At 55.8% G+C, this 26,422-nt stretch overlaps 2 protein-coding genes across 14 annotated transcripts in view; one reads left to right on the top strand and one right to left on the bottom strand.

Annotated features, from left to right (window-relative positions):
- Positions 1-1,186: 1,186 nt before the first annotated feature.
- On the top strand, positions 1,187-7,176 carry MTERF4 (mitochondrial transcription termination factor 4). Its single transcript, XM_055403729.2, has 4 exons — positions 1,187-1,271; positions 2,356-2,839; positions 5,038-5,222; positions 5,887-7,176. The coding sequence occupies exons 1-4, from the start codon at positions 1,251-1,253 to the stop codon at positions 6,217-6,219; spliced, it is 1,023 nt and encodes a 340-aa protein (XP_055259704.1). The 5' UTR covers positions 1,187-1,250; the 3' UTR covers positions 6,220-7,176.
- A 1,630-nt stretch (positions 7,177-8,806) lies between these two features.
- SNED1 (sushi, nidogen and EGF like domains 1) overlaps positions 8,807-26,422 on the bottom strand; it is a 76,124-nt gene continuing 58,508 nt past the window's right edge. Inside the window, exons 23-32 of one of the 13 annotated variants that reach the window (XM_055403717.2) lie at positions 25,552-25,664; positions 24,514-24,795; positions 23,336-23,480; positions 23,184-23,266; positions 22,262-22,417; positions 18,402-18,518; positions 17,790-17,880; positions 13,040-13,120; positions 12,154-12,191; positions 8,807-10,148 (exon numbers count right to left, since the gene is read on the bottom strand). In XM_055403717.2, the coding sequence (XP_055259692.1) occupies positions 12,155-12,191; positions 13,040-13,120; positions 17,790-17,880; positions 18,402-18,518; positions 22,262-22,417; positions 23,184-23,266; positions 23,336-23,480; positions 24,514-24,795; positions 25,552-25,664 (1,105 nt within the window). In that variant the 3' untranslated portion in view covers positions 8,807-10,148; position 12,154. The other 12 variants (XM_055403722.2, XM_055403721.2, XM_055403719.2 and 9 more) reach the window with 12 other exon arrangements.

A 26,422-nucleotide genomic window follows, 5' to 3' on the forward strand; every position in this document is an offset into this window, starting at 1 on the left:
CTGATATAATCCTTTTGTGAAAAGATACTTTTTAGCATCCAGTCTGGTGCCTGGCCCAGAGCAGGTACTCTATAAACTGTATCCATGCAAAAATCTAGTCCTTTTCCTCAGTTCAGAAACAAGTAGATAAAACAAGAAGTGCTTACAAATTAAGGTTTGGACTTAAAACTGATGGAATTTAGGCAGCCGAGAAAATACACTCTTTTGTTCTTTTTCACCACTATCCCCTTTTGAAAGATGCCCAGTTTCTATACCTGAACGATTACAGGTCTATATCCAAAATTTAAGAATAAATGCAAATTAGGCTGCAACAATTTCATCCCAGAAGGAAGCCACACATCTAAGTTGGGAGGAACTTTTTAAAAGAAAAACCGTAGACTTCTGGAGTTCCTTTGGACAGTTTAAACACCTCTAGAATGTGTGTTTTTATCAAGAATTATAATTGGAGCTGGCAAGAAGGCAGGGTGCTCGTCAACAAAGGACGGGCTGCAGTCAGATGGCTGCGCAGCTAGCTGTAAGGGAGCTCCTGAGGCCATAAGGCTGCTCCTGGCAGGTGCTGCTCTGCAAAGGCGGGGGCGTCCCCGGGTCTGGCACAGTTCCAACTTCCAGAAGTGCGGAGCGGCGCTGCGACCAGGTCCCCAGCGGCCACCAGGCGCCGTTTGGAACCTGGTGGTCACTCCATTCTCATTTCAACTCGAGGCTAATATTCTTGCTGGAAACAGATTCCACATCGAATCTTAACTTCACCTGGGACGATTCCATTTTTCTCAGACCGCCAGTCTCTGCCTTAGCCGACTCTCTCCGGGGAGGTTACTGCTGGACCGGGGGCGGCCGGTTCGAGCCGAGGTTTCAGTTTTCTCTCATGGGAAGCGAGCGTGTGGGACGGGGCTGTTCGTTTGTTGCGCCGGCCGGGAGCCCCGGAAAGCGGGAATCCGGGCAGAGCGGGCGCGAAGCCGGGAGGCCGCGGCCCGGGAGCCCACGGCGCGGCGGCCGGACCCCGGCGGAGAGCGCCCGCGCGGAACCGCGTGCCTCGCGCCGCGCTGGCGCGGGGGCGGCCGGAAGCGCCGACGCGGGGGGCGGGGCTGCGGGGCCGAGGCTTCCGGCGGCGGCGGCCGGAAGCGCGGGGGGCGGGGCCGCGGCGTGCTTCCGGCGGCGGACCCCGGCGGAGAGCGCCCGCGCGGCCGGAAGCGCCGACGCGGGGGGCGGGGCTGCGGGGCCGAGGTTTCCGGCGGCGTCGCGGCGTCCGCGCCATGGCGGCGCTGGGTCGGCAGGTGAGGCTCCGCCGCGGCCCCCGGCGGGTCGCGGGGGAGTGCGCGCCGCGGCGTCCCGGCCTCCGCGCTCGCCGCCGCGCCGGTGCGGCTCTGGCCCCTCGACCCCGCGCCGCCGCCGCCGGGCTGCCGGCCGGACCACAGGCGGGGCGCCGGGGGAGCCGGGCGCTCCGAGCGGGCGGGCTTGGCTGAGGGCCGGGGCGCGGCGGCCGAGGGCGCTGGGGAGGCCGTGGCACGCGGCGCGCCGGCCTGACGCCTGCGAGGTCTGAGCTGAACGGGAATAGTCCTGACGGTTTGCTGACAGGCTAACGGCATTCCGTTTGTGGAGTGAATGCAGCTAGGTGAATCCGGAGACTCGTACGAGATAAGTTTTCAGCTGTGGGTACCGATTCGGACCCCAGAGGTGGCACAGAAATGATTTTAAACGAAAGACGTTTGAGATTCAGCAGAGACTGAAAGAAGCCTGCTTGGAGCGGCCCTTATCTGACTAAGAGCAGAGCCTTCCTGGAGTGAGGGCGCCATAGAGCCTTTCTCCTGGGGAGTTTTACCGCCTTGAAGGAAAAAGAAAGAGGGACGACCCGTTGTATCAACATCAACATCGTCACAGACTTTCTGGGCTCCTGTTTGCTCTTCCCCTGGAAACCTTCCTCCCCCATTTGCCCCCGACTCTAGTCATTTAGGGAGCTACCTCTTTCCTGAATCAACATACGCATATAAATAAACTTTTTTCTTCTCGTTAATCTCTCAGCTAACTTTGTAGCGCCCCCCCCCCAGGCACTGAACAGGTAGAGGACCCCCCACCCCTCAAGGCATGCTTTACCTGGTGGCCTTGAAATTGTTCTCCCAACCCCTCCTTGTCCCTGTCCCCTCAGTTATAGCAGCAGAAGTAAATCTGTGCTTCTGCAAACTGCTCTCTGTACATGAACTTCTTTCTCTGTAGGCTTTTAAACTTTAGTTATGACTTTGCAGATTGCTTATAAAAATTTACGGTTGTGTGGGACCAAGGAGCTGAAGACCCTGACTCAGAAATCCTGTGGTGTCCGTTGAGTTGGTGTGATGAGAAGTTCATTCCCTTTGTGTCTTACAGGTCTTTGATTGGCACCACCTCACCCCTCTTACCTGGGCCCTCCTCACTAGGCAGGCTCCTCAGCCTGGAGGACAGAAAAGGACGACTGCTTTTTTGTTGCGTAAACTAATGACAGTCTCCAATGGAGGGGGCCTTGAGGAGTCATCCTTTGTTGAACCCCAAAAATGTGCGCAGAAACCAGAGCACAGAACAGGGCTGATTCAGCGCCTCCGTGAGGAGCAGAGAACTCCTGTGTTGCAGGAGAAGTTTGTCAGTTCCCTCCTGGACATGGGATTTAGTGATGTCCATGTTAATGAACTGCTCAGCATACAGCCAGGTACCCACCCTCAACAGATGCTGGACATCATTTCAGAATTAATACTTTTGGGTTTGAATCCAGAGCCTGTTTGTGTGGCTCTGAAGAAGAGTCCTCAGTTACTGAAACTGCCTGTGATGCAAGTGAAGAAGCGCTCCAGTTACCTGCGAAAGCTAGGCCTTGGAGAAGGTATGAGGTGGTGGGGATTTTATACGTAGTGCTGAGGACTCAGAGCTGGAGACTGAATAGCCGGGTGAGGAGGATTGAGGAGGTTTCTGTGGGGGGAAAAGTCCTTGAGAGGAATGTGTGATTTGGCTTAGAGGTGAGGATGCAGAGTGACTTCTGCAGAGGGCCTTCCAGGAGGGAGGGGGGAGCTGAGTGACCCACCCGGACTGTTGTCTGGTGTGTTCACTGTGGGGCTCTGGCATCTAGAGCAGTGGTGGGCACGTGGTGTGGGCCCAGCACACGTCAACATGTGGCGTTGGCTCATGTGTATGTATGTGCCCTTTGATGCTTAAATTGACTTGGGGTAGGCTTTAGTGCTTTGTGTCTCTGTGATATGAAGCCAGAGACTTAGAGTTCCCCGTAAAGGCTTGGATTCCAGTCAGGTGTCTCCATTTAATGGGAAACGTGAAATCTTCCCAGATTCCTGGGACACAGGTGGAGTGGCCGTTCCCCAGCCACCATCCCCACCCCACTGGATTCACTCCCCCAAACCCTAGAAGGTCACTGGATCTCTCTCTTTTTTAAGTTAATTAGGGTTAGTTCTGACCGCCCTGGGTGTCCGTTGCTCCGGGGACTGCTCTGTGGCCGCAGAGCGCAGGCCTCTCGTCGCAGTGGCCTCTCTCGTGTCAGAGCACACGCTCTGTTGCAGGTGCACAGGCTTCAGCCACTGCAGCACGCCGCCTCAGGGGTTGGGGCGCACAGGCATGTGGGATCTTCCCAAATTTGAACTTGTGTCCCCTGCATTGGCAGGCAGATTTTTAAAATCCACTGTACCACCAGGGAAGTCCCGTTGGGTCTCTTTATGGGCTTTTCTGGAGGAGGAGGGTAGGGGCTCATGAGGATCTCCAGGGACCCCTACCCACTTTCATCAGAGGAATTCCACTGTTTTGTTCATTCTTGTCTTTTGTTGGTAAAATATTGTTGGGGATGGGGAAAGGGGAGAAAAGATTGGGAATCCAGATTTCAGAGGGTCTCTCCAGGCTTCCTTGTCTTCTCTCGAAGATGAGCCAAAGGTAGTGGTGTGTGTTTCTGTGAACAGATTGCCTGTTACGGTGTCGTCTGAAAGGCTCAGCTTAACACCATCCTTGTGCTCAGTCACTCAGTCGTGTCCGCCTGTTTGCGACCCCACGGACTGTAGCCCACCAGGCTCCTTTGTCCATGGGATTTTCCAGGCAAGAGTACTGGAGGGGGTTGCCATTTCCCGCTCCAGGGGATCTTCCCGACCCAGGGATTGAACCCACATCTCTTTTAAGTCTCCTGCATTGGCAGGTGGGTTCTTTACCACTAGCAACACCTGGGGAACCCTAATACCTTATGTGCCTGCATTATAAATTAGCAAGCTCAGCGTGACCTTAAGCTGCAAAGATAAACACTAAACTCCTGAAATTCATTCTTGAGTATGTTTTATCAAGACATTGACTCAACTGTTAGGGAGATTTAAGTTCATTTAAGTGGTTTGTAGGTACTGAGTTTTACTCAGTTATGTGCAGGAAGGTTACATGCCCCAGTTTGCCTGGAAGAGTCTCAGTTTACGCTGATTTTCCTAGTGCAGTGACTGATAGAGCCTCTGTCCCTCAGAAGTGCCTTAGTGTGGGTCAGGCCTGGGATCACCCTGCTGACCTGGAACCAGTCTCTGTGGTGCTGCGTCAGGATTCTTACTGTTACCATTACATTATTGTTGTGGAACCGCTTTTCACTGCGTTCCGGCTCCTGGGTCTTAAGATGTTGGTTGTGAATGTGTCAAGGACTGTTTTATCGCAGGAGGGAACATGAACCCAGAGCCCCAGTGTGGGGGAGGCTGCCGTCTCACCCTCCTGTCTGACTTCTCCAGTAAATCTCTGTGAGAGTCTTCTCTGGGCGAGGGGGGCAAGAGGGGGCCTAGCATATGAAGCAGGTGCCTTTCAGCTGGGAGGCCAGAAAGAGGCCTTCCCGAGGGGGGGGCTGGGGAGTCTGAGACATGAGAGGGCGTCACTGGGGAGTCAAGTCATTCTGGCCCCTTCTGTTTCCACAATGCTCCTGGGAAGACATCTGAACCTGGCACTCCTGTGGAGGAGAGGATCCTTGTTTGTTTTTTAAATTCTGGCTTGATTTAGGTGTGGTTGGCCCCTTGGGTTTCTGGAATATCCTAAAATGCTGTACTTCCCCTTTTTAATGATCTTCAGGGAAATTAAAGAGGGTGCTTTACTGTTGCCCTGAAATTTTTACCATGCGTCAGCGGGACATTGAAGTCATCGTTGGGGTCCTTAAGGAGAAGTGCCTTTTCACTGTAAAGCAAGTCACTGAGATTTTGCACAGGTGCCCATATGTTATTCGGGAGGACCCTGGTGAGCTGGAGTACAAATTTCAGGTAAGACTGACTGGTGGTGTGATGGGTAGCACCAGGTTTCCAGTGTAGTCAGGATCAGCTGACTCACTTGGGCAAGCGGACAAGGTCAAGATTAGACCCTCTTGGCTCACACCGCCAGAGAATTCAGTTTTGAGTCTTCTTTGCTACAGGTAAAAGATCTTTTGCGACTTTTCTGCCATTAATAATGGATGACTCAGGCCCATTCTTAGAGTTCATATGAGGCCTTTGCTTGAAATACCTAATTTAAAAGTAGCTAGAACCTTTCTATTTTTCGAATCTGTTTTGCATGTTGATCTTAGAAATGTAAGTATGAAGGTTGCTCTAAAGTTTTTGGTAATAATTTTGATGGCTTAGGTCAGATCCTAGATGATTTCTGAATTGTTTACCTATTTTTTTCATGCTCCCAATTTTTCTTACCTCATGAAGAAAAATAGAACTTAATTTCTCTTTCCTGCCCTTTATTTTTTGCTGTGTTTTTCTTGATATAAATTTGAAAATGCTTTGAAAGCTGTTGGCCATCATGCGGATGTGGGGGATCATAGTGCCCTGCCATTGTTGACTAGTCAGGTTTCCCCAGGTGCTTTTGGACAGTTGCAGTTATCTGTGCTTTAGGAACCTAGCAGGCTTTCTGCAGCTGCCTTCCTAACCACGTCTGTGTTTCCAGTATGCCTATTTCAGGATGGGGATTAAACACGTGGACATTGTGAAGACGGACTTCCTGCAGTACTCCATGATTAAGACCAAGCAGAGGCACGCGTTCTTGGAGCGACTGGGCCGGTACCAGACCCCTGACAAGAAGGGGCAGACCCAGGTCCCCAGCCCTTTACTTAAGGACATCCTCAGAGTTTCCGAAGCTGAGTTTCTGGCCAGAACAGCGGTTTCTTCTGCTGAGGAGTTTGAAGTTTTTAAGAAACTCTTGGCCCGGGAGGAAGAGGAGTCTGAGGGCTGCATGGCTGACGAGGATCTGGACAAGGAGGAGGAGGAGCAGGAGCTGTGATGGATGGACTGGATTGAAGGGAGACCAGAGACAGGAAAGGTTATTCTGATTTCCTGAAAGCTTTTGGGAACTTCACTTCATTCTTCTCAGGTTATTTTTTATTCTGAAACTGGTCTTTTGATGAGAAATTGTTCAGAAAGCACCTGAGAGGTAGACAGGCCAAACTCAGCAGCAGCTGCACTGGCTTGATGGGTCAGGTCTGGCGTGGCGGGCCCCACTCCATCCCGAATCGCAGACTGGGGGCTCCTGAGGTCGGGGGTTCAGTGCCTCAGCATCGGGTTTTACAGTTTCTCTGTCATCTGTGTAGGTGACAACTCTGACAGAGTGGGGATGTTTCTTCTGGTTTAAGAGTCATTTTACATCCTTCTAGTGACAAAGAGTTAGGAGAAGACAGTGAAGCTTTAGTACATCACAACAGTTTATTTTAATGACAATAAGGGGCAGATTTTCCACAAAAATCCTCATGTTTTTAAATAAAAACTGTTGCTCTGTAGTTGCGTTTTGTGTGCAGCAGAGTAAAGGAAAGCTGCCTGGTGACGCACTGTTTGCTCTGCACAGCTCCTTGATGCCAGCACTGTGAAGGGGCGCTGTCTGCGTTTCTCAATAACAGGCCCGTCTCTGACCTGTGGGGGACCCTGCTTTTGTGCCAGCTCGGTCCAGGGGCCGCGTCCCGTCCTGACGTCTCCGGCAGCTATGGAGTGCTGACCTGGAGCATGCCAGAACACGATCCAGATGGGGCTTCTGAGGCCAGAGGAGAACGTGCGCTTGCCAGAGTCATGGGGTGTTGGGGTCTGGGGCCAGGGCCAGGGTCTGGGCTTGGCATCATTGCAGGGAGCTCCATGGCACCAGAGGTGGCCCCTTGGGGAGGCCGGAGGTTCTGAGGAGCAGCTTTGCAGAGCTGGGGCCGGGGAATGGGCTTGGGTGTGTGCTCCAGGGCTCGTCTCTGAGGTAGAGGCCCAGCCCTGGTGGTGCGAGCTCGGGGGGGATGGGCGGGTCACTGCACGTTCCGGGGGCCCTTCCCCAGGGAGGGGCTGGCTGGCACAGGAGAGATGCTGCGAAAGACAGGTTTGGCCACGCGCCCAAACCGGAGGCTCATGACGCTTGGCCTCATTTTTCCTGCAGAGACTAAATCCTGTCAGGTGGCAGTCCTCACTGGGGTGGTCCTGACTCCTGGGAGCGCCCGGCACCATCTGGGGTCAGCTGTGTCGTTCGGACCGGAGGGCGTGCGTGCGTCTCAGGACAGGCCCGCAGCAGGCTGAGCCAGCCCAGAGGCAGTAGTGCTGAGTCTCAGATGCCGCTCCGAGGCCACCTCCAGCAAGCGCGACTGTATTGGTTAGTGAGAACTTAAGGTTCTAACTGGGCTACTTGTTTCTCTTTTATGTAACAGGTTTTTTACGACAGTTCCTTCCCGCCCTGTGCTGGGGTGTCGTTGGGAGATTGGAGCCGCGTTTTGCTCTGGGGACTGGCACCTGGGGCAGATGCTCGTGCCTCTCCAGGCGCGTGCCGAGCACGACTGCACAGACACTGTCTGCAAAGGCCAGTGGCTCGCGAGTCCCTCCACATGGGGGTCCAGCGTCAGCCGCAGTAGTTTGCCAGTGGCAGTAGTTCCGACCCAGCAGAGGTACGGGGATTGGCTGACACTGGGTGGACCCTTGTCTGCTGGGGTGCTGGTGGGGGCAGCGAGGTGCTGCACAGCGTTCCCCGTTTGCACCGTGTCAGCCCTAGTGCAGGGGGAAAGGGAGGCTTCATCTTTACTGTCTTCTTTGGCCATGGGAAGGTGGTTTCCTGTGCTCTTGTGTTGTATGGCCTTTTGGTGGTTGGCGCTGTCCCTGGAACCAGGGGTGTTGCTCTTGTGCTCCCCAGTTGGGGCTAACAGAATCTTAAATTTAAGCTCAATTGTGTGGTCAGTTGATTCACATTTTGATTAGCGCAAGACTGCCTTCGCAGCCCATAATTGCTCCTTTTATGTCCACACAGAACTGTGTATGCCCCTGACAGTGTTCTGATTCCGTTTTACTCATTTCTTTGGGTGGACTCAGGATTTCCAAGGATGACACTAGAGTTTGACGAAGGAGCCATGTGGGAAAAAGCAGTGGCTCATTTGTAATGTTTCAAGGATAAATTATAATTCCTTTAGCATCAGGAAGTCTTCTGTTAGATATATAATTTATAAGACATCAAAATGGGTTAATCATAAGAACACAGCACCATGCTCAGGATTCAGTAGACTGTTTCTTGTAAGAACAAAGGCTTCTAAGGTCAAAACAGGAGCTCGCTACATTTGCCTTGTGGCTGAGGGGCTTGAGGTTGTTAACATGGTAGGGGAGCGTTCCATCATCCACTTCTCAGTGATCTCACCGTCGGCACGTGGCACCACAGCTTTTGTGGGTGCAGCGGCAGGGCCCGGCGCACAGCACAGGTCAGTAGCACGTGTTTACATATGTGGTTTCTTCTTGGTTCTCCCAGTGTCGGGGCCCCTGGACTGCTCTCTGCCGTCTTCTCCAGGTGGGCCTTGGAGACGGGGTTTCTTCGGGAGTACAGTAGAGACTTCCTTGCTGAAAATGACAGAATGCATAATACACAGACATATGCACACAGAACTTTAATATAAGTAAAAAGCCTGAAATATAACTCTGTAAAAAGTTTTTTATAAAAGTTGAAAGGAAGGAGGCCTTTCTGGGCTATAATGCTGACTTGGGGCCGAATCACTGGGAGGTGCCCGGGGCTTGAGCTCCAATCTGGGTTGGCTGTTAAAATGCTTAGCACGATGCGAGGTGGGCTTTGCGGCTTTGGTTTTCACCTCATCTGCAGGGAGAAGAAGTGCAGGTCAGAAGCATGCTGGAGAGCGGGGTGGCAGGACGATGCGGTGGTCGGTGTGTGGAGGAGGAGGGTGTGGTGGATGATGGCGCCTACTACCTGGTAGCCCCCAACGGCATTCCTTGAGTTGTGGCCTCAGGGAGACCTTTCCCAGCATCTAGTCTCGCCTCCCCAGCTGCTCCTCTCCACACCTCCTGGCTTGTGGGAGGAGCCCCGCTGTGCTTGGTGGACATGCTGCTTTGGCTTTCCAAGTGGGGTTGAAACATTGAGGTTTCCCTGAAACCCTTGAGGTCTTTAGTGCCTTGGTGGGACTTGTCATCCTGGGGATAGGCCGAAGCCTGTGGCCTCAAAGACCAGGGCTGAGCTTAGCATGGCCCATGGGCTGACTCGGCTCTGCTTGTTTTGGTGAATAGTTTTATTGAACCCAGCCATCCCGCATCAGTCACACGTCTGTGGCTGCATTTGCGCTGCAGCTGCAGAGCTCAGTCATTGCCACAGTGACCGTCTGGTTCGCAGACCCAAAATACTGTCTGACTTGTATGGAAGAAGTTGTAGATAAAAAGTGTTTAAACTGCTGTCATTTTCTCCTTGAAAATCAGCTGGCCCGTATGGTGGGTCACTGCCTGCAGACGCTGTGCACAGACTGCTGGTGGAGGAGGGCTGGCCGGAGGGCTTCCAGTGTGCCTCAGCTCTGCACCTGCTCCCAGCCCCACGGCCTTTGCTTTGGAAGCTATACATGGCAGTTCCTCCTCAGTTTGGTGGTTGGTTCCTAAGGGGAGAATCCTTTTCTGACGTTGGAATCTGAAAGCTGGTTTCTGAAGGTTGCAGAAGCATTCCTGCCGGGCAGCCTTGCTCCCCCGGAGCAGACGTGTGTGCAGTGCTTGCTCAGAGCAGCCTGGGCTCTATCTGGTGAGGGTCTCTCCTGGAGGTCTCCCTGCCTGTGGCTGATGCCTGCCTGGCCTGGCCGACTATCTCCCAGAGGCCAGAGGAGAGAAGCTGCTCAGGCCACTGACTCCAGCCAGGACGCTGTTTTCAATCCAATTTTAGACCTCATCTTCTTGGGCTTTAGAAACTTGTGAGGTTGATGGAATGCTGCAGGAACATCCTGAGTCCTTAGAAGAGAAAACAGACCGAGTGAGAGGAGGAGGGTACTTGTGCGTCTCCCTCTTCACACAGGGGCTCTGGGCTGTTGGCCCCAGAGGACCTAAAGAACTCGCCCCTCCCCGCCTCGAACTGTGGGGTTCATCCCCTCTGACGTGGTGGGTGGGGGTGGGGCAGGCTTATGGAGGACTGGCTGCACCCTGCTGTCCGGGACAGTTCAGCTCTGAGGTCTGCAGGCTGCTCCCTTCATCTGGTGATGCCGTGGTCTCCTCCGAAGATGGGCTGTCCCTGGTCTCTCTGTTGAAATGAGTTCTTAAACGTCGGTCTTGGATGAATTGTTGTGTGTGAATTGTTATGTTGTTGAGTCTCTAAGTCATGTCTGACTCTGCGACCCCCTGGACTGTAGCCCACCAGGCTTCTCTGTCCTTGGAGGTCTCCAGGCAAGAATCCTGGAGTGGGTAGCCATTCCCTTCTCCAGGGGATCTTCCCGACCCTAGGCTCGTTACCTGCATTGGCTGATGGATTCTTTGCCACTGAGCCACCAGAGAAGCCTGTGTGTGTAACTGTTTCCTGCTTATTTGTGTTTTCTTCATTGTTTTAAGAATAGCAGCAGTAGTAGTATAGTGTAGTGTTAGTCGCTCAGTCGTGTCCAACTCTGTGACCCCATGAACTGTGGCCCACCAGGCTCCTCTGTCCATGGAGTCTCCAGGCAAGAAGACTGGAGTGGATTGTCATTCCTTTTTCCCTGGGATCTTCCTGACCCAGGGATCAAACCAAGGTCACTTGCACTGCAAGCAGATTCTTTACCGTCTGAGCTATAGGGAAGCCCCTAAGAATAGGTATTCTAAAAGCTAGTATCTGATAAGTTAATAGTTGAGGATTTCTGATTTGTTTTTATAGATATAGATTTATTGGATGAGTTTTAATAAAATATATTATCTTTCAGGTGATTTATTGCAGTATAAATATTTCACACTCAAGTTGTATCTGTGGGTCATGAACATCGTGCAAGCCTTGGAGTGCATCTTCTGAGTATGTGGCGGTGGGGGGAGTGGGACAGCTTCCTGAGTTCACGTGTTCCTGCTCACGTGTGGCTGCCCCGCCCGTGGGCCCAGCCTCCTCCTTCCAAGATCTGCTTTAGTGTCAGCCTGGGCCTGCAGAGCTCTGCTGCTCCTGGTGTTTACAAAGGCCTCTGAATAACAGGCAGCTGTGTGTTCAGCTATTCTGCCCCGGCTGCCTCCCGCCTCTCCTACACCACCGGAAAGATGGGCTTCTCGAGTGCCGAGCTGCCCTGGCCCAGCCAGAATGCTTCCTTCATTCCCAGTGGCGTCATGTTGACAAGAAGTTGTGTCAGGCGCTAGGTGGGTCTCTGGGTTAGCCCAGCATCTTCTAGACTGTTGAGAAGACCTGCTCAGAGTTTCCATGTGCGGAGGTGGGAGTCACAGGGTGCTGAATTGCCAGAAGAGGTTAGGAAATGCTGGCATGAATAGGAATAGTGTTGGAAGGTCCCTTTTGCTTCAGGCTCTCTGAATGCTTAGCTCCCAGTGCAAGAGCCCCCATTGTGAGGTCAGGCCCCCACCCCCCCAAGTGGCCGCCCCCTGCAGGGTGGGGCGCTCCTGGAGCCCCTCCGCCTCTGGCTCCAGGCTGCTGGCTCCAGGCTGCGCGTTGCTTGTGCTCCCCCTGGGCCTGTCAGTCCCGCCTCCCCTAAGCCGGCGGTCTTCAGCCTCTGAGGGCTCAGCCAGCCCTCCACTGCCATTGCCGGTGAGCAGGGAAGGCCTGTGTCTACTGTTCGAGACAGAGTGGGCTTCAGTGTATTTGGGCCAAATTTATGTCTGTTAGGAGGCCCTAAGGATTATTTTCCTCACTCATATTAACCCCCTTAGGAAGCTCTGAAACCTTATGGTCTGAGAGTCTGACACAGAGCTGCACAGGGAGATGGCAGCCCGCCCCAGGACCCGGTGCTGGGTGGGATGCTCCTCAGACTTTCCAGCAGCTCTGCGGGCCCAGGGAACGTACCTTAGGATTTCTTCAGTGTAGGACTGTTACTTTGTTTCCTGAAATAATTGGAGAAATGTGGTTTATGAAAAAGAAGGTGTCCCTGTGACCTCGCAGCTGCCTCAGCCCCAGCTTTCGGCCCGAGACTGTCTTGTCTTTAGCTCATACGCGTTGCAGTTTGGGAGTGCGGCCAGTGAGGCGACACAGGTTAGCGTCTTACTCTGCGCCCACCTGGCTTGGGGTGGGCGTCCTGGAGTGAAGGCAGGCGGGTGCCTGCTGGGCCTGAGTGAACGGGGCTGTGGGGGACGGGGTCTCGGGAGGCAGGCCATGCGCTCGGGTCAGGCAGCAGCGGGGCTTCGCCTGGACTCAGTAACGCGAGATCCAGGGCCTGTGGCACCTGGTTGGTCTGTGGAGAATGTGGCTGAGATTCGGACTCTGCTGTCTGTACTCAGGCAGTGCATTGTATAATAATTCTGTGGCTACCTTGACCCCTTTGGGAAAAGACCTGGGTGAGAGTAAGTAGAAAGTAAATAGAGATTTACCGGATTTATACTGTTGGGCCTGTCAGTAACACTTCTTAATACTAGTGACAGATACTGTGTGAACTTCCACAACCAGAGTGATGCCTCAGCACCCACCCCGTGACTTCCCCCAGCATCCGCCCTGTGATCTTCCCAACCCCCACCCACCATGTAAGCTCCCATGGCACCTGCTCTGTGACCCACCAGCAAGCTCCATGCCCACGGTGCCCATCTCTGTGCTTCTGTACACATAGCCGGGCTGTACATCTTGGCAGCTAGGCTTAGCCATGGCCTGTGGCACCCCCCAGCCCCAGTCGGCAGGGCTGCCCTGGACCTGTTTCTTAGTGACCACTGCGGGCACAGCTCGGCCCCTCCCTGGGACGCACCTGTCTGGGGCTCTGGCGCGGGTGCTCTCACAGCTCTCCTTGAAGCAGGTGTCCGGGTGCACTTTGTAGACTCTCTTGTACCTGCGTCACCAGAGAGCTCTGTGAAGCCAGGGGCTGAGCGGGGTGCTGCCTAGCTCCTCCACCTAGGCCACACCAACTCACAGTGACTGTGCAGGCCTCTGAGGAAGGCTGTCACTAAGGAAGGCTGTTTATTCCTAATAAAACTTTCTCCTATACAAGTGTTAAATTGTCAACATAAAAATTATGTAATTTTAAAACAACTTTATCAAGGTATAATTTTCATAAAATAAGATATGCCCATTTTAAGTATACATCATGATGAGTACCGACAAAGTCATGTAAGAGATAAAGCCTGCTGTTTCAAAGGCTTGTCTTGCTTGAGATAGGCGTAGTTGTTGTTTGGTTGCTAAGCTTGTCCTACTCTTTGCAACCCCCTGGGCTGTGATTTCCCAGGCAGGAATACTGGAGTGGGTTGCCATTTCCTTCTCCATGAGACAGGCTGCTTGGCCCTAAAGCTTTGAGACAATGAGACTGTCCTCTTCTGGGAAGTTGAAGGAGAAACCTTGGAGATGCAGGCATTAGATGTGGGCAACATGTAGGATAGGAGACCTCACCCAGCCCTGGTATATATTAACTAGTATACTCTGAGATGCCTCTGGAACTTAAGGCTCAGTTTCATACAAAACGGGAATTGCTTATCCTGCCTCTGTCACAAGTTTATAGAGAACAACAAATGAGACTTAAAGCTTTTGGAATGTTGGAGCTGTTTTAAAGATATCCAGGGAGTTCAGTGGGTAAAACCCCAGCTCATGAGCTCAGTCTAGGAGAGCCTTTAGGATCAGAAGCCTTAGCTACAACTTCCATGTTTAGTCATCTGGCTGTGACAGGATCTGGAATTAACCACATGTGAACACCTGGAGAACTGGACAAGATTACAGGAAGTAAGTCTTTACGGATGTTAGAAACCAGTGCAGGCCTGGCCTGGAGAGAAGGGGAGCAAACGAGCTCGGTGGTTGTGCTGGAATCCCGCCTGTAGGCACTGTTTGGGCTGTGCTGGGTTGAGGGGGAATCCAAGCAGTGGTTGAACTGCGTGGGTGAAACAAGAGCTTGGCATTGGGGAAGCTGCGTCCAGAAAGGAGGGCGCTGTGCAGAGGGAGAGCTCCAGACTGCTGGAGGGGGCGCCCCTTGGAGAGGACGCTGTGCGTGCACAGGGCGCTCCGAGGTGGGCGGTGGGGAGCACAGAGGAGCTGGCCAGGCCAGAGCCACCGTGGGGGGCCCTGAGCAACGGTGGGCTGTTGCAGAGCAGCGGAGACCCTCGAAAGGCCTTGCTTTAAAAGTGAGGCAGCATGAACCCCAGAAAAAAGCTGTGCTAAAGCCACCCTGAAAAGGGCCTCAAAGGGCCTGTCTGAACTGCCTTGCAAAAATCAGAAAATAAAGGAGCCACAGAAGGTCTGCTCTGAGCACTTCTGTTCAGTGCAGGTTTGGAGATGCTGGGCACAGCACTCAGACAAGAAACTGAAATGGGTGGGTTCAGAGTGGAAGCAGGGAGGGGGAACGGCCCCTGTTTGCTGAGGAGACCACACTCTGCAGGGAACTGCACAGTCTCCACACAAACGCTATCAGAACTAGGGCATGGACTCAGCAAGGCAGCAGAATATAAGATCAATATACAGAAGTCTGCTGTGTTTCTTTACACTAATAATATCAGAAAGAGAAAGTTAAAAAACCTGCTTAAAATCACATAAAACACCACCACCCCAGGAATAAACTTAGCCAGGGAGATGGAATACCTATATGCTGAAAACTAAAACGATAGAGGAAACTAAAGATGATTCAGAGAATTGGACAGATATCCAATGCTCTTGGATTGGCAGAATTAATATTGTTAAAATGGCCAGACTCCCCCAAACAATCTACAATTTAATGCAGTCTTTATCAAAACATCTATGATATTTTCCACAGTACTAGAACAAATAATCCTGAAATTTATATAGAACCACAAAACACAAATTGCCAAGCAGTCCTGAGAATAATGAACAAAGCTGGAAGTATAACCCAGACTTCAGCCTATACTATAAAGCTGTAGTGATCAAATCAGTGTAGTATTGGCACAAAAACAGACAGATCAGTTGAACAGAACAGAGAACCTAGAAGTAAGCCCATACACATACTTATTGCAAACTTCAGACTTAAGAAAGTAGGGAGAATAACTATGCCATTCAGGTGTGACCTAAATCAAATCCCTTATGATTATACAGTGGAAATGAAAATAGATACAAGGGGTTAGATTTGATAGAGTGCCTGAAGAACTATGGACGGAAGTTTGTAACATTGTACAGGAGGCTGTGACCAAAACCATCCCCAAGAAAAAGAAATGCAAGAAGGCAAAATGGATGTCAGAGGAGGCCTTGCAAATAGCTGATAAGAGAAGCACAAAGCAAAGAAAGGGGAAGATAAACCTAACTGAATGCAGAGTTCCAGAGAATAGCAAGGAGAGATAAGAATGCCTTAAGTGAACAATGCAAAGAAACAGAGGAAAAGAGTAGAATGGGAAAGACCAGAGATCTATCTCTTCAAGAAAATTAGACATACTAAGGAGACATTTCATGCAAAGATGGGCACAATAAAGGACTGAAATGGTATGGACCCAACAGAGGCAGAAGATATTAAGAGGTGGCAAGAATACACAGAAGAACTGCACAAAAAAGATCTTCATGACCCACATAATCACGATAGTCTGATCACTCACCTAGAGCCAGACATCCTGGAATGTGGAGTCAAGTGAGCCTTAAGCATCACTACAAACAAAGCTAATGGAGGGGACGGAATTCAGCTGAACTGTTTAAAATCCTAAAAGATGATGGTGTGAAAGTGCTGTACTCAATACGCCAGCAAATTTTGGAAAATTCAGCAATGGCCACAGGACTGGAAAAGGTCAGTCTTCATTCTAATCACAAAGAAAGGCAGTGCCAAAGAATGTTCAAACTACTGTTACAGCAGTGATCATTTCACCTACTAGCAAGGTAATGCTCAAATCCTTCAAGCTAGGCTTCATGAACCAAGAACTTCCAGATGTACAAACTGGATTTAGAAAAGGCAGAGGAACCAGAGATCAAATTGCCAGCATCTGCTGGATCATAGAAAAAGCAAGAGAGTTCCAGAAAAACATCTGCTTCATTGATTATGCTAAAACCTTTTTGACTGTGGATCACAACAAACTGGAAAATTCTTCAAGAGATGGGAATACCAGACCCACCTTACCTAGCTCCCGAGAAACTTACAGGCAGGTTAAGAAGCAACAGTTAGTATCAGACATTGAACAACGGACTGGTTCCAGATTGGGAAAGGTTTACGTCAAGGCTGTATATTGTCACCTGGTTTGTTTAACTTCTGTGCAGAGTACATCATGCAAAATGCTGAGCTGGATGACTCAGGCTGGAGTCAAGATTGCCAGGAGAAATATCAACAACCTCAGATATGCAGATGATACCACCCTAATGGCAGAAACAGAAGAGGAACTAAAGAGCTTCTTGATGAGGGTGAAAGAGGAGAGTGAAAAAGCTGGCTTTAAAATTCAACATTCAAGTATTTGGTTCTATCACTTCACAGCAAATAGATGGGGAAAAAGTGGAAATAGTGAGATACTTTATTTTCTTGGGCTCCAAAATCACTGCAGATGGTGATTGCAGCCATGAAATTAAAAGACACTTACTCCTTGGAAGGAAAGTTATGACCACCCTAGACAGCATATTAAAAAGCAGAGACATTACTTTGCCAACAAAGGTCCGTCTAGTCAAGGCTATGGTTTTTCCAGTGGTCATGTACGGATGTGAGAGTTGGACTGTGAAGAAAGCTGATTGCCGAAGAATTGATGCTTTTGAACTGCGGTGTTGGAGAAGACTCTTGAAGAGTCCCTTGGACTGCATGGAGATCCAGTCAGTCCATCCTAAAGGACATCAGTCCTGAATATTCATTGTAAGGACTGATGCTGAAGCTGAAACTCTGATACTTCGGCCACCCGATGTGAAGAGCTGACTCGTGGGAAAAGACCCTGATGCTGGGAAAGATTGCGGGCGGGAGGAGAAGGGGACGACAGAGGATGAGATGGTTGGATGGCATCACTGACTCAATGAACGTGAGTTTGAGCAAACTCTGGGGGATAGTGGAGGACAGGGAAGCCTGGCGTGCTGCAGTCCATGGGGGTCAGAGAACCGGACACGACTTAGTGACAACACCACCACCGCCTGTGGTTCGCTAATGCATGCAACAGGGAGCAGGAACATACAGGCAAAGATGGGCTCCCTAGCCAGCAGTGCTGGGAAAGCTGGACAGCTGCATCTGATTCCCTCACACAACGAAGAAACGCAAACAGGTGGAAAGCCCTGACTGTAAGACAGGACACTGTAAAGCCCCTAGAACAGAACACAGGCAAAAGAACCTGTGACATAAATCATAACTATTTTCTTTGATCAGTGTCCCAAGACAAAAGAAATAAAAGCAAACAAAAACAAATGGGCCCTGGTCAAACTGAAAAGCAAGCACAGCAAAGGAACGATCGACAAAACCAAAGGACAGCCTATGGAATAGGGGGAAGTGTTCACAAATGATATGACCAGCGAGGGCTCCATGTCAAAACTGTTAGACCTCAGGGTCCTGTGAGGACTGGGCAGAAGCACTTCGGGGTCAGGAGCGCACTAGCGGCGTGCTGAAGCTGGGGAGAGGGACTTACACGTGGTGACAGACGCCTCCTTCCCAGACCGGAATGGACTTGGTCTCTGAGAACAGCCGTGTGCAGGGCTGGGGCACCTTCGTGCAGGCTGCTGGCACAGAGGGGGAGGGCCGCTGCTCGCTAGGAGCTCATAGCCGCGTCCCCTCATCCTGCAGCCACTGTGGTCCTGGCTTCTGCCCTGTGGCTGGGCTGGGTTCCTGTCCCGGCTGCTTAGCAACCGCGGGTGCTGCTCTGGGTTGGGGTCCTGGGAGCCTGCAGGCTGGTTTCCCTCAGGGTTTGCCAGAGTCTCGGCCTGATGGGCCTCAGGACTGTGTGTCTGGTGTGGGAACTTCTGCCCATCCGCCTCTCGTCCTGGTCCCAGAAGTCTGAGGGTGGCAGGGCCCTCTTCCCGCCCCCCCCCCACCTCCTGTCCCTACGGAGTAACTGTCCCCAGAGCCCCCTGTTATCTGGGCAGTGGGAAGCCTGGTGGCTCACTGCCTGCCAGCCTCCCTGCCGGTGTACTTGGAGGTCTGGGTGCTGTGACCAGGCTCTTGTCCGAGCGTACTGTGACAGGCATCTCAAGGCCAGGCCCTGGTGACCCCAACAGGCAAGGGGGAACAGTTCCAAACTCACCGAGCTCACAGTGTCTGCCTTTGAACCCTGGGCTGCAGTCACAGCGGTGGGAATCCTCACCGGGCACGCAGGTGCCTCCGTTCTGACAGGGGTTTTCTGAGCAGTTCCCAGGGGCGTCTGCAAATGGGTCGTGAGCTGTTAGCTTCGAGCCCCACAGGAAGACCAGGAAGCATCACCATTGCTGCCTCCTGCTGTCCCCGACAGCGGTGGGCCTGAGGGACGGTCAGAGCGCCGAGGGAGAGGGTGGCCTGTGTGCCTGTCCTGATCCCCTTAGCCTGGGGAGTGGAGGAGGAAGGGCGGAGCGGTTCCTCTGGCCTCAGTGCCGAGCCATTGCACGTCAGAGGAGCCTGGTCCCGCGGCTTCCATCACGGCTGGGCTCTGCTCGTTTCCAGAGAGGCTTCTGCCCCCCGCTGGCCTGGGCCCGTGCCCCACATTCCCGCCGATTTTACCCCATGCATGGGGCTCTTCTGCGTGGACTGCAGAGGCCAACCCTTGAGAGCCCTCCTCGTTCTCCCATGCCTGTCCCCAGGCCCCGGCCAGGCAGCCTTTGTGCCACGGCCGCTGTCTGCCTCCTGATGGCACAACTTGGCGGGAGCTGCGGGCAGGCCGGTTAGTGGAGCTCCCAGGGAGGGGCAGAGCTGGCCTTCCCCCCTTCAGCATCCACTGTCCGATCCAGCCGCTTCCCTGCCGTCCGCTCTGGGCAGGGCAGACCCCACTGCCCCCCACTCCCCACCGTGGCCCCCTGGGTTCTGTCAGCCGCTTCCCTGCCGTCCGCTCTGGGCAGGGCAGACCCCACCGCCACCCGCTCCCCGCCGTGGCCCCCTGGGTTCTGTCAGCTGCGTCCCCTTCCTCCTTGGGTCTGCTTCCCGCTCCTTCCCCTCTTTGTGTCTTCCAGCTTTCCACGTTCTTTTGTCTTTCCTGGTGCGCTAAAGGGAGTTGAGGGCTTGGAAATATCTTTTATCATGGAAAAGGTAAAACTTAACAGTTTAGAGTATGAGGGACCCCATATACTGCCACTCAGTTTCAGCTAGGAGCATTCTGCCAGTCTGGCTTAATCTGTTTCCGGCTTTCCATCTGCTTTCTTTAGTTGAGTTTCAAAGCAGTTCACAGAAACCATTCCACCTGTAAATACGTCAGGAAGTATCTAGCACAGAAAGACTTAAAATTTTCACGTAAGCATAGTGCTGCTACTATAGAATTAGCGGTCGTTCCTTGACATCAATTCCAGGTGACAGAGTTGCCCCGTGCTTTCTTCTGAGAGGTTGGCCGACACTTGAGCCGTGCCCGGGACCCTGGGCCTGGGGTTGTGTGCAGCAGAGGGGCTTTCACCAGAGTGCCGCCTTCTGTGGCCTCGGCCTACTGAATCCCGAGTTCATCCTCTCTCTCACACACACTAAAGTAAATAAAGTGAAGGCTGTTTTGAATAGGCTGGGGGCGAGGATGTGGCTGTGCCCTGTGGTAGGGCAGTGGGCTCCTGTACGGGGGACATATCACAGGGTCGGGAGGCTCGGGCCCTGCCCGCAGACCACCTATGTGTGGACGGAGGTGGCTCCTGGGGGAAGTGACCCGCACAGTCCAGAAGCTGCCCTGGGTGAGAAGAGGGAAACAGGAAGGCCAGCCAGCCCCCACATTCACTCCAAGTTCCCAGAATGGCAGGTTGCCATCTTGGGACTCCTCCAGGAGGGGCCCTGTCCCGGAGATCTGCTTGGTGAGCAGATGCCAAACAGGGGCGTTAGCTGTGCCCTTGGGCATCCTTTCCTTGAGAAAAAGGTCTGACAGCTTCCAGAGAGAAGGGGCAGATTACTCTAGAAGGGGGCGAGAACACAGCTGATGCCAGTGACAGTGCAGACGACTGTGGACCGATGGCTGAAGAACCGAGGGACTGTGAACCCCCAGCCCTGCGCCCAGGGAGGCTGTCCTTCCAGGGCGTGTGTCAGGCCCAGGGGCCTCAGGAGCTTACGAAGTTCCACGTGGACCTTGGCAAGCTGAGAGCGCCAGGAACAGCCCAGGCCCTGATAGGCAGTGCCCAGACTGGCCCCTCGGGACAGCAAGCCTTTCACAGAGAGGCCCAGGGCAGACAGTCAGTGGGACAGAGCAGGGGCCACGGTGAGCCGCTGACCGTGCCTGCCTGGAGAGACACACCAGGGCCCAGTGTGCTCTCACAGCTGTCCTGCTGGCAGGATCCAGAAACCTGGCAAACGCTGTATGCTGCCCGCTGCTGGAAGGAGGCTGGCCTGGTGACCCACTCAGAAGACGGCTCAGGCTCTCTTCACGTGGGCATTTCCGCACCCCAAACCAGGAGGCGTGGGCAGGACACAGAGCAGTGCTGCTGCCAGCTGCAGGCTGGGCCCAGGAACCCTGGGGTGAGCTCACGGGGGCCAGGTGCTGGACTGAGAGGGCAAGCGCGCGGGCGGCTGGGCGAGGTGCCGCCTGCTGAGGAGAGCCCGCTGTGCTCAGGCCCCACGCGGGCAGGGGGCTCACACTTCCCTGCCACCTGGCCTCTGGCAGAGCAGAGGATGGCAGCACGCAGTTGGGGCTCGCGGGGCACCAGGAGGATAGCAGCAGGAGCCAGCACACTGCTTGCGTTCTGGGTCACGGGTGGGTGCCTGGGCTGACAGCCATTATGTTAGCAAAAGCTAACCTCAGACTCACTGAGAAGGCCGGCCTGATCGGGAGCCTGACGGGAGCCAAAGTGTTAGTCGCTCAGTCCTGTCTGTCTCTTTGCGACCCCATGGACTGTAGCCCACCAGGCTCCTCTGTCCATGGAATTTCCTAGGCAAGAATACTGGAGTGGGTTGCCATGCCTGTCTCCAGGGGGATCTTCCCAACCCAGGGATCAAGCCCAGGTCTCCTGCACTGCAGGAGATTCTTTACTGTCTGAGCCACCAGGGAGCCAAAGATCACGACTGGTTTTGTGTCCTGGAGGCGCCTGGAGAGTTCCTGTCCTGCCGTCTCCTGGGATAGTCTCACACCCTTAAGGCTTCGTCCTCCATGTTAGCGAACGCTGCCGCTGGCAGTGGCATCTGGGCCAGCCTGGAGCACCCTTAGTCTCTCCTCCAGGGGGCTCGGGAGAGGCCACTCCATGCCTCTGTGGTTTCTGAGTTTTGTGAAATGCAGCATCTAATATTTAAAAGGGCTGCTGCAACAGAAACCCTTGGGCAAAACATTTTTCACTTGCAAAACACCAGCCACATGAGTGTCTTCACTCTGCGTCTGAGCCACAGACTGCCTCTCAGCGGCTCACCCAGGCCTCATCTGGTGAGTGCCGGACTGTGGGGCCGGGAGCCTTCACTGGCAGACACCCTCTGGCGCAGGCGCCTGGGTGTGCCCAGGTGTCCATGGTACCCTGGGGGCTACAGGTGGGGCTGCATCCTGGGCACTTGGCACTCTGCCTTCTCAGAGCGCTGGCTGATGGGCGATCCCAGGCTGGGCCTGTGGTGTGGCCAGGAGAAAGGGCCTCTGCCCCTAAGCTGTCCCCAGAGGGACATGACCCCGACGGTTAGAGCAGGAGAGGCAGAGTTGGGGTCTGGGTTTGTGGAAGGAACACAGCCTGCTGGCACCGCACAGCAGGCAGGTGCCCTGTGAGCATGCATGCCCAGGGGGACGGGCCCTGCTCGCCAAGCACGGGCAGCGGCCACCTCCTGGTGACACTCCAGCTAGAGGGCCCCTCCGTGGCTGCCCTCCTGCCATCTGCCCCACACACACCTCTCGCGGAGGCAGGCGTCTCTGCAGGGAGCACCCAGCGTTCGGGCAGCTGCAGTCCCCGGGCCCAGCCCCGTCCGCCTGCATGTTGTGTTGGGCCCCCTGGCGGGCGGGGTGCTCGGCTGTTTCCTCACTGTGGGCAGCCCCTCCTCACCTACCATCCTCAGGCCCCTGAGGGTGGTCAGCCCTGTGGTCCGCTCCTGCTGCCTTGCTGTCCACGTCCTTGTCACCGCCACGTTCGGGGAGCTGGAGGGCTAGGCTGGCCGGTGTGGGGACCTCGTCCGTGTTCTCCAGCTGCACCAGAGCCGTGGGCTCTAGGAGAAATCAAGATGCCACAGCACTGACCACGAAGCCGCTGCCTGGTGGCCAGGCCCGTCATGGGGCCATCCTCCTTCCAGAAAGGGGCTTCTCTCCCTCAGGGCACGGGGACGTCCGCCGGGCCTGGTGTGGCGGGGTCCGAGTGGGTGTTGGCACCACCTCAGGTAGGATCAGCTTTTCTCTGGGCAGAGCCCAGCCCTGACCGTCCTGCCAGTCCTCAGCAGGGACTGCTGGGTGAAGGTCACTTGTGGCCCGAGAGGGCTGGGCGTGCTGCCTCATCCTGAGCCGCAGGCTGAGGCACCATCTCCCCTTTACAGTTGCGTCCTGCTCCCGTCTCCCTGTGTCTCCCGCTCCCTAGGGGCCACAGCACCGCCTCGCCCGTCTTCTCTGCCCTGAGCTGGACCACATGCTCGGCCCTTCTAGAGGCTGGTGCGGCTGGTCCAAGGACCCTGCGCTCCCGCCGCAGCACTCGGTAGGGGGTCCTCACTCGGATGCGCTCCGAGCAGGTTTCTTGCCATCTCCGGTGCCTGCTGGCAGTGTGTTCCTTCAGCGGAGACAGCTGTGTCGGGAAGGCTCCCTGGGAGCCTGCGGGTGGCGTGGGCTCTTCACACAGGCCCTGGAGCCCTGGGCTTCTGACCCCTTTGGGTCCCCCTGCTAGGGACACTTTGGGCACTAGGGGTGGTCTCAAAGCCCAGGTTTTAGGGGGCTCATCCCTTGTCCAGCTGGGGACAGGAGGCCACCTGAGTCAGCCTGGCCACTCACGTGATCTCACGGTGACCCGCTTGCTGGGTGAGCTGCCGAACCTGGCCCTCACTCGTCCTCTGCCGTCCACGAGCTCCGAGAACCTGTGAGAGTCAGCAGGGTCAGCAGGGGCTCTGGGCCGGGGTCTCGGGGGCAGCGGCTGAGGCAGGCACCTGGGGGCCGGGGTCGGCGTCGCGGGGGCACCAGGGTCGTTGCGCAGGTGCAACTCGGGAAGGCGTGCGGGGGCCGGGCGGGCTCTCAGCGCCCTCTGGGGGAGTCCGGCACGGTGCCATCGTCTGTCGGCGGTGTCCCTTGGGGCTGCGGGTGGGCGGAGGATGGGGTGGCCATGTGGGCTGGTCGGGGGCTCCCCTGTGCCTGACTGGAGAGGGGGGTACCCCAGCCCAGCCCAGCTCCACCTCTGCCCGCGGAGGAGCTGTGGTTGCTGCCTGGGTGCTGTCCAGCTCTCCACCTGCGGTGAGGCAAGGCCCTGGGGCCCCGTCCAGACTCACCTGGGCTGAGGCCCACAGCCTGCACACCCCGAGAGAGGGGGGCAGCTCCTCTGTAGGTGGGTGCTGGCCACCCTGACCCCAGGGCTGGTGCCCTTCTCACCTGCACGCCCTTCCCCCAGCGGCCCACAGAGGTGCCCCACCTCCCCTGTCCGCCTGGCAGGTGGGTCTGGGGCTGAGCTGGTCTCAGTGTCTCAGGGCAAGTGTGCTTCGTGCCCCGAGGGCAGGCTGGTGGGTCGGGAGATGAGGGAGCCCAGGCTACTGCCCACCTCCCTGCAGCACCTCACCGTGCAGTTTTGTGAGCTGGAATAGGTGAAGGGGTTGTGCAGACCCCTGTGGGGCGGGCGGACCTCCCGAGCGCTGAGAGCAGACCCGAGTCCTCACTGGCCCTGGGCCTCTCTCCCCAGATGCTCCCGCCTCCCTCCGTCCACGTACGCCTCCTTCCTGCCTGTTCCAGCCCGCCCCACCCCCCGGGCTGTCCTGTCCCTCTTTTCCGGGCTGCTGTCCAGCAGTTCCTCGTGGGTCAGGCCTGGCCGCCAGGCCGCTACCTGGGCCCGCCTCCACGCTGCCAGCCTCATGGGTCTTGCCACTGCCTCCTCTGGGCACCTGTTTTCAGGTGAGGCCTGTATTTACTGCTCACCATCTGGGGTCCACCTGGGCAGACAGCATGAAGGGAGGCGCGAGACGCTTATGCCAGCTCGCTGACCCAGCTCAGCTGTGCAGAACCGCCCCCCGCTCTTGCACGCACAGTTCTGTGCCAACACAGCCCTGTTTCCGGGCTGCCTGTCCATCCCTGGAGCAGCGTGGCTGGGCCAGGGGAGGGGCGTCGACGGGGCCGCACTCACAGGTGATGATGTACAGGTGGGCTGGCTCGCTGTGCAGCTGGCCGCCCTCGGTGCTCTGCACGGCCGTCACTGACAGCCGGTGCCGCCGCCCAGGCGCTAGGTCCCGCACAGTGTAGGACCCCAGCCTCCCGCTGGGGACGTAGCGGCTCTTGGTGCTGTGGCCAGTGGTCACGTTGATGACATAGGCCTCCAGGGAGGCGCCTGCGGTGGGGGCGTCCCAGACCACGTGCGCAGACGTGGCTGTGACTCGGGCAGCGGTCAGGTTGGCTGGCGGCAGAGGCCCTGGATGAGCATGGAGCAGGGGAGGGGAGTGAAGGGGGCTGGTGGGGTCTTCTGCCCAGGACACACTCTAAGGATCTGACGCAGAGTGCTGAAGCCTTGCTGGAAGCCAGACCTCACTGTGTCCTTGAGGACGGGTGGAGGGGCGTTGGCAGCTGCTCAGGGCCGGCAACAGTAGGCTCCCTGTGAGGCTCCCCCCCCCACCCCGCTCAGTGCATCAGGTTGCCCTCCCACATGGCTTTTTCCATCCCCCTGAGCTTGGCCACACACACCTTCTCCTGGGATGTAGGTAGGAGAGTGGGCTAGATGGGCAGAGGGTGGGCCAGGGACCCCACACCCAGGGTCAGAGTGAGGACTTGACCCTTGCTGTCTGCCTGTCCCACCAGGCGAGGCCCTGCCCTCTCCACCCCTGCTCACTGCCCCTCCGGTGCCTGGACAGCCGTGCGCTGGGGAGGGAGGGGCGGGGAGGGCTGGTGTCCTCGCCCGGGTGGACAGCCTGCCCATCCTTGCTGTCCTCTCCCCCTGCCCTTGTTCAGCGACCCTGCTCTGGCGGGGGCCTGGGGGTACCCACAGTGAGGGCGGCCTCGGGAGGTCGTCCGGGCAGGGGTCCTGCCCAACCCCCTGCAGGCACCTTCCCAGGCACCTCTGGGCACACATGCACGTGGCCAGGGCAGCTTTCTGGGACTGCGGCCACTCAGAGACTGAGGGCAGGGCTAGGGGAGCTTCCAGAAGGGAGCTGAGCCCTCACCCCCTACTCACGGGTCCAGACATGCACCGGGGCCGAGGCCAGGCTCTCCGTGGGGTGCTCCTGCCCCCCAAGCCCGCTGAGGGCTGTCACCCAGATGGCGTATCTCCTTCCTGGCAGCAAGGCCCTGTGGGGAAGGGAGGCCAGGGAGAGGAACAGGCTGGCTCTGCTCTCAGACCAGCACTCCACTGGGGGGTCCCAGGCGGGGGTCGTCCTGGGGCGGGTGGGGGTCATCCCGGGGCTGGTGTGACTCAGCAGGGGTCGTTCTGGGGCGGGTGGAAGTCGTCCCGGGGCCCGTGTGATCCAGGTGGGAGTCGTCCCGGGGCTGGTGTGACTCAGGCAGGGGTCGTTCTGGGGTGGGTGGGGGTCGTCCCCGGGCTGGTGTGACCTGGGTGGGAGTCGTCCCGGGGCTGGTGTGACACAGGCAGGGGTCATTCTGGGGTGGGTGGGGGTCATCCCCAGGCCGGTGTGACCTGGGTGGGAGTCGTTCTGGGGCTGGTGTGACCCAGGCGGGAGTTGTCCCGGGGCTGGTGTGACATAGGCAGGGGTCGTTCTGGGGCTGGTGTGACTCAGGCAGGGGTCGTTCTGGGGCGGGTGGGGGTCGTCCCCAGGCCGATGTGACCTGGGTGGGAGTTGTCCCAGGGCTGGTGGCTAGGCAGCCTCCACAGAGGCCAGACTGTGGCCTGAGAACTGAGTGCTTCTGGGGTAGGAGCTACTCCCTGGTCTGTCTGTCTAGTGCTGGACAGGACGCAGGCCTGGGGTGGCTGCAGTGTGGTCAGAAGCTGGTGTTCAGACAGCAGAGGCCAGCATAGGGTGACTGAAGGAAAAGGATTAACAGGCAGGCCCCCCCGCCCCCTGGGGAGGGCTTCCCATGAGGCTGGCCCT

The sequence above is a fragment of the Moschus berezovskii genome, chromosome 4 (genome assembly GCF_049115385.1).
Source record: "Moschus berezovskii isolate FMDL1 chromosome 4, NW_MosBer_1.0, whole genome shotgun sequence".
In the NCBI taxonomy this organism is placed as follows: Eukaryota; Metazoa; Chordata; class Mammalia; order Artiodactyla; family Moschidae; genus Moschus; species Moschus berezovskii.

Excerpts from the sequence above, each read along its gene's own strand:
- MTERF4 (XM_055403729.2), top strand. The coding sequence starts at position 1,251 with ATGGCGGCGCTGGGTCGGCAG. Across the intron at positions 1,272-2,355 it reads TGGCGGCGCTGGGTCGGCAG|GTCTTTGATTGGCACCACCT; the intron begins GTGAGGCTCCGC and ends TGTGTCTTACAG. Across the intron at positions 5,223-5,886 it reads AGCTGGAGTACAAATTTCAG|TATGCCTATTTCAGGATGGG; the intron begins GTAAGACTGACT and ends CTGTGTTTCCAG.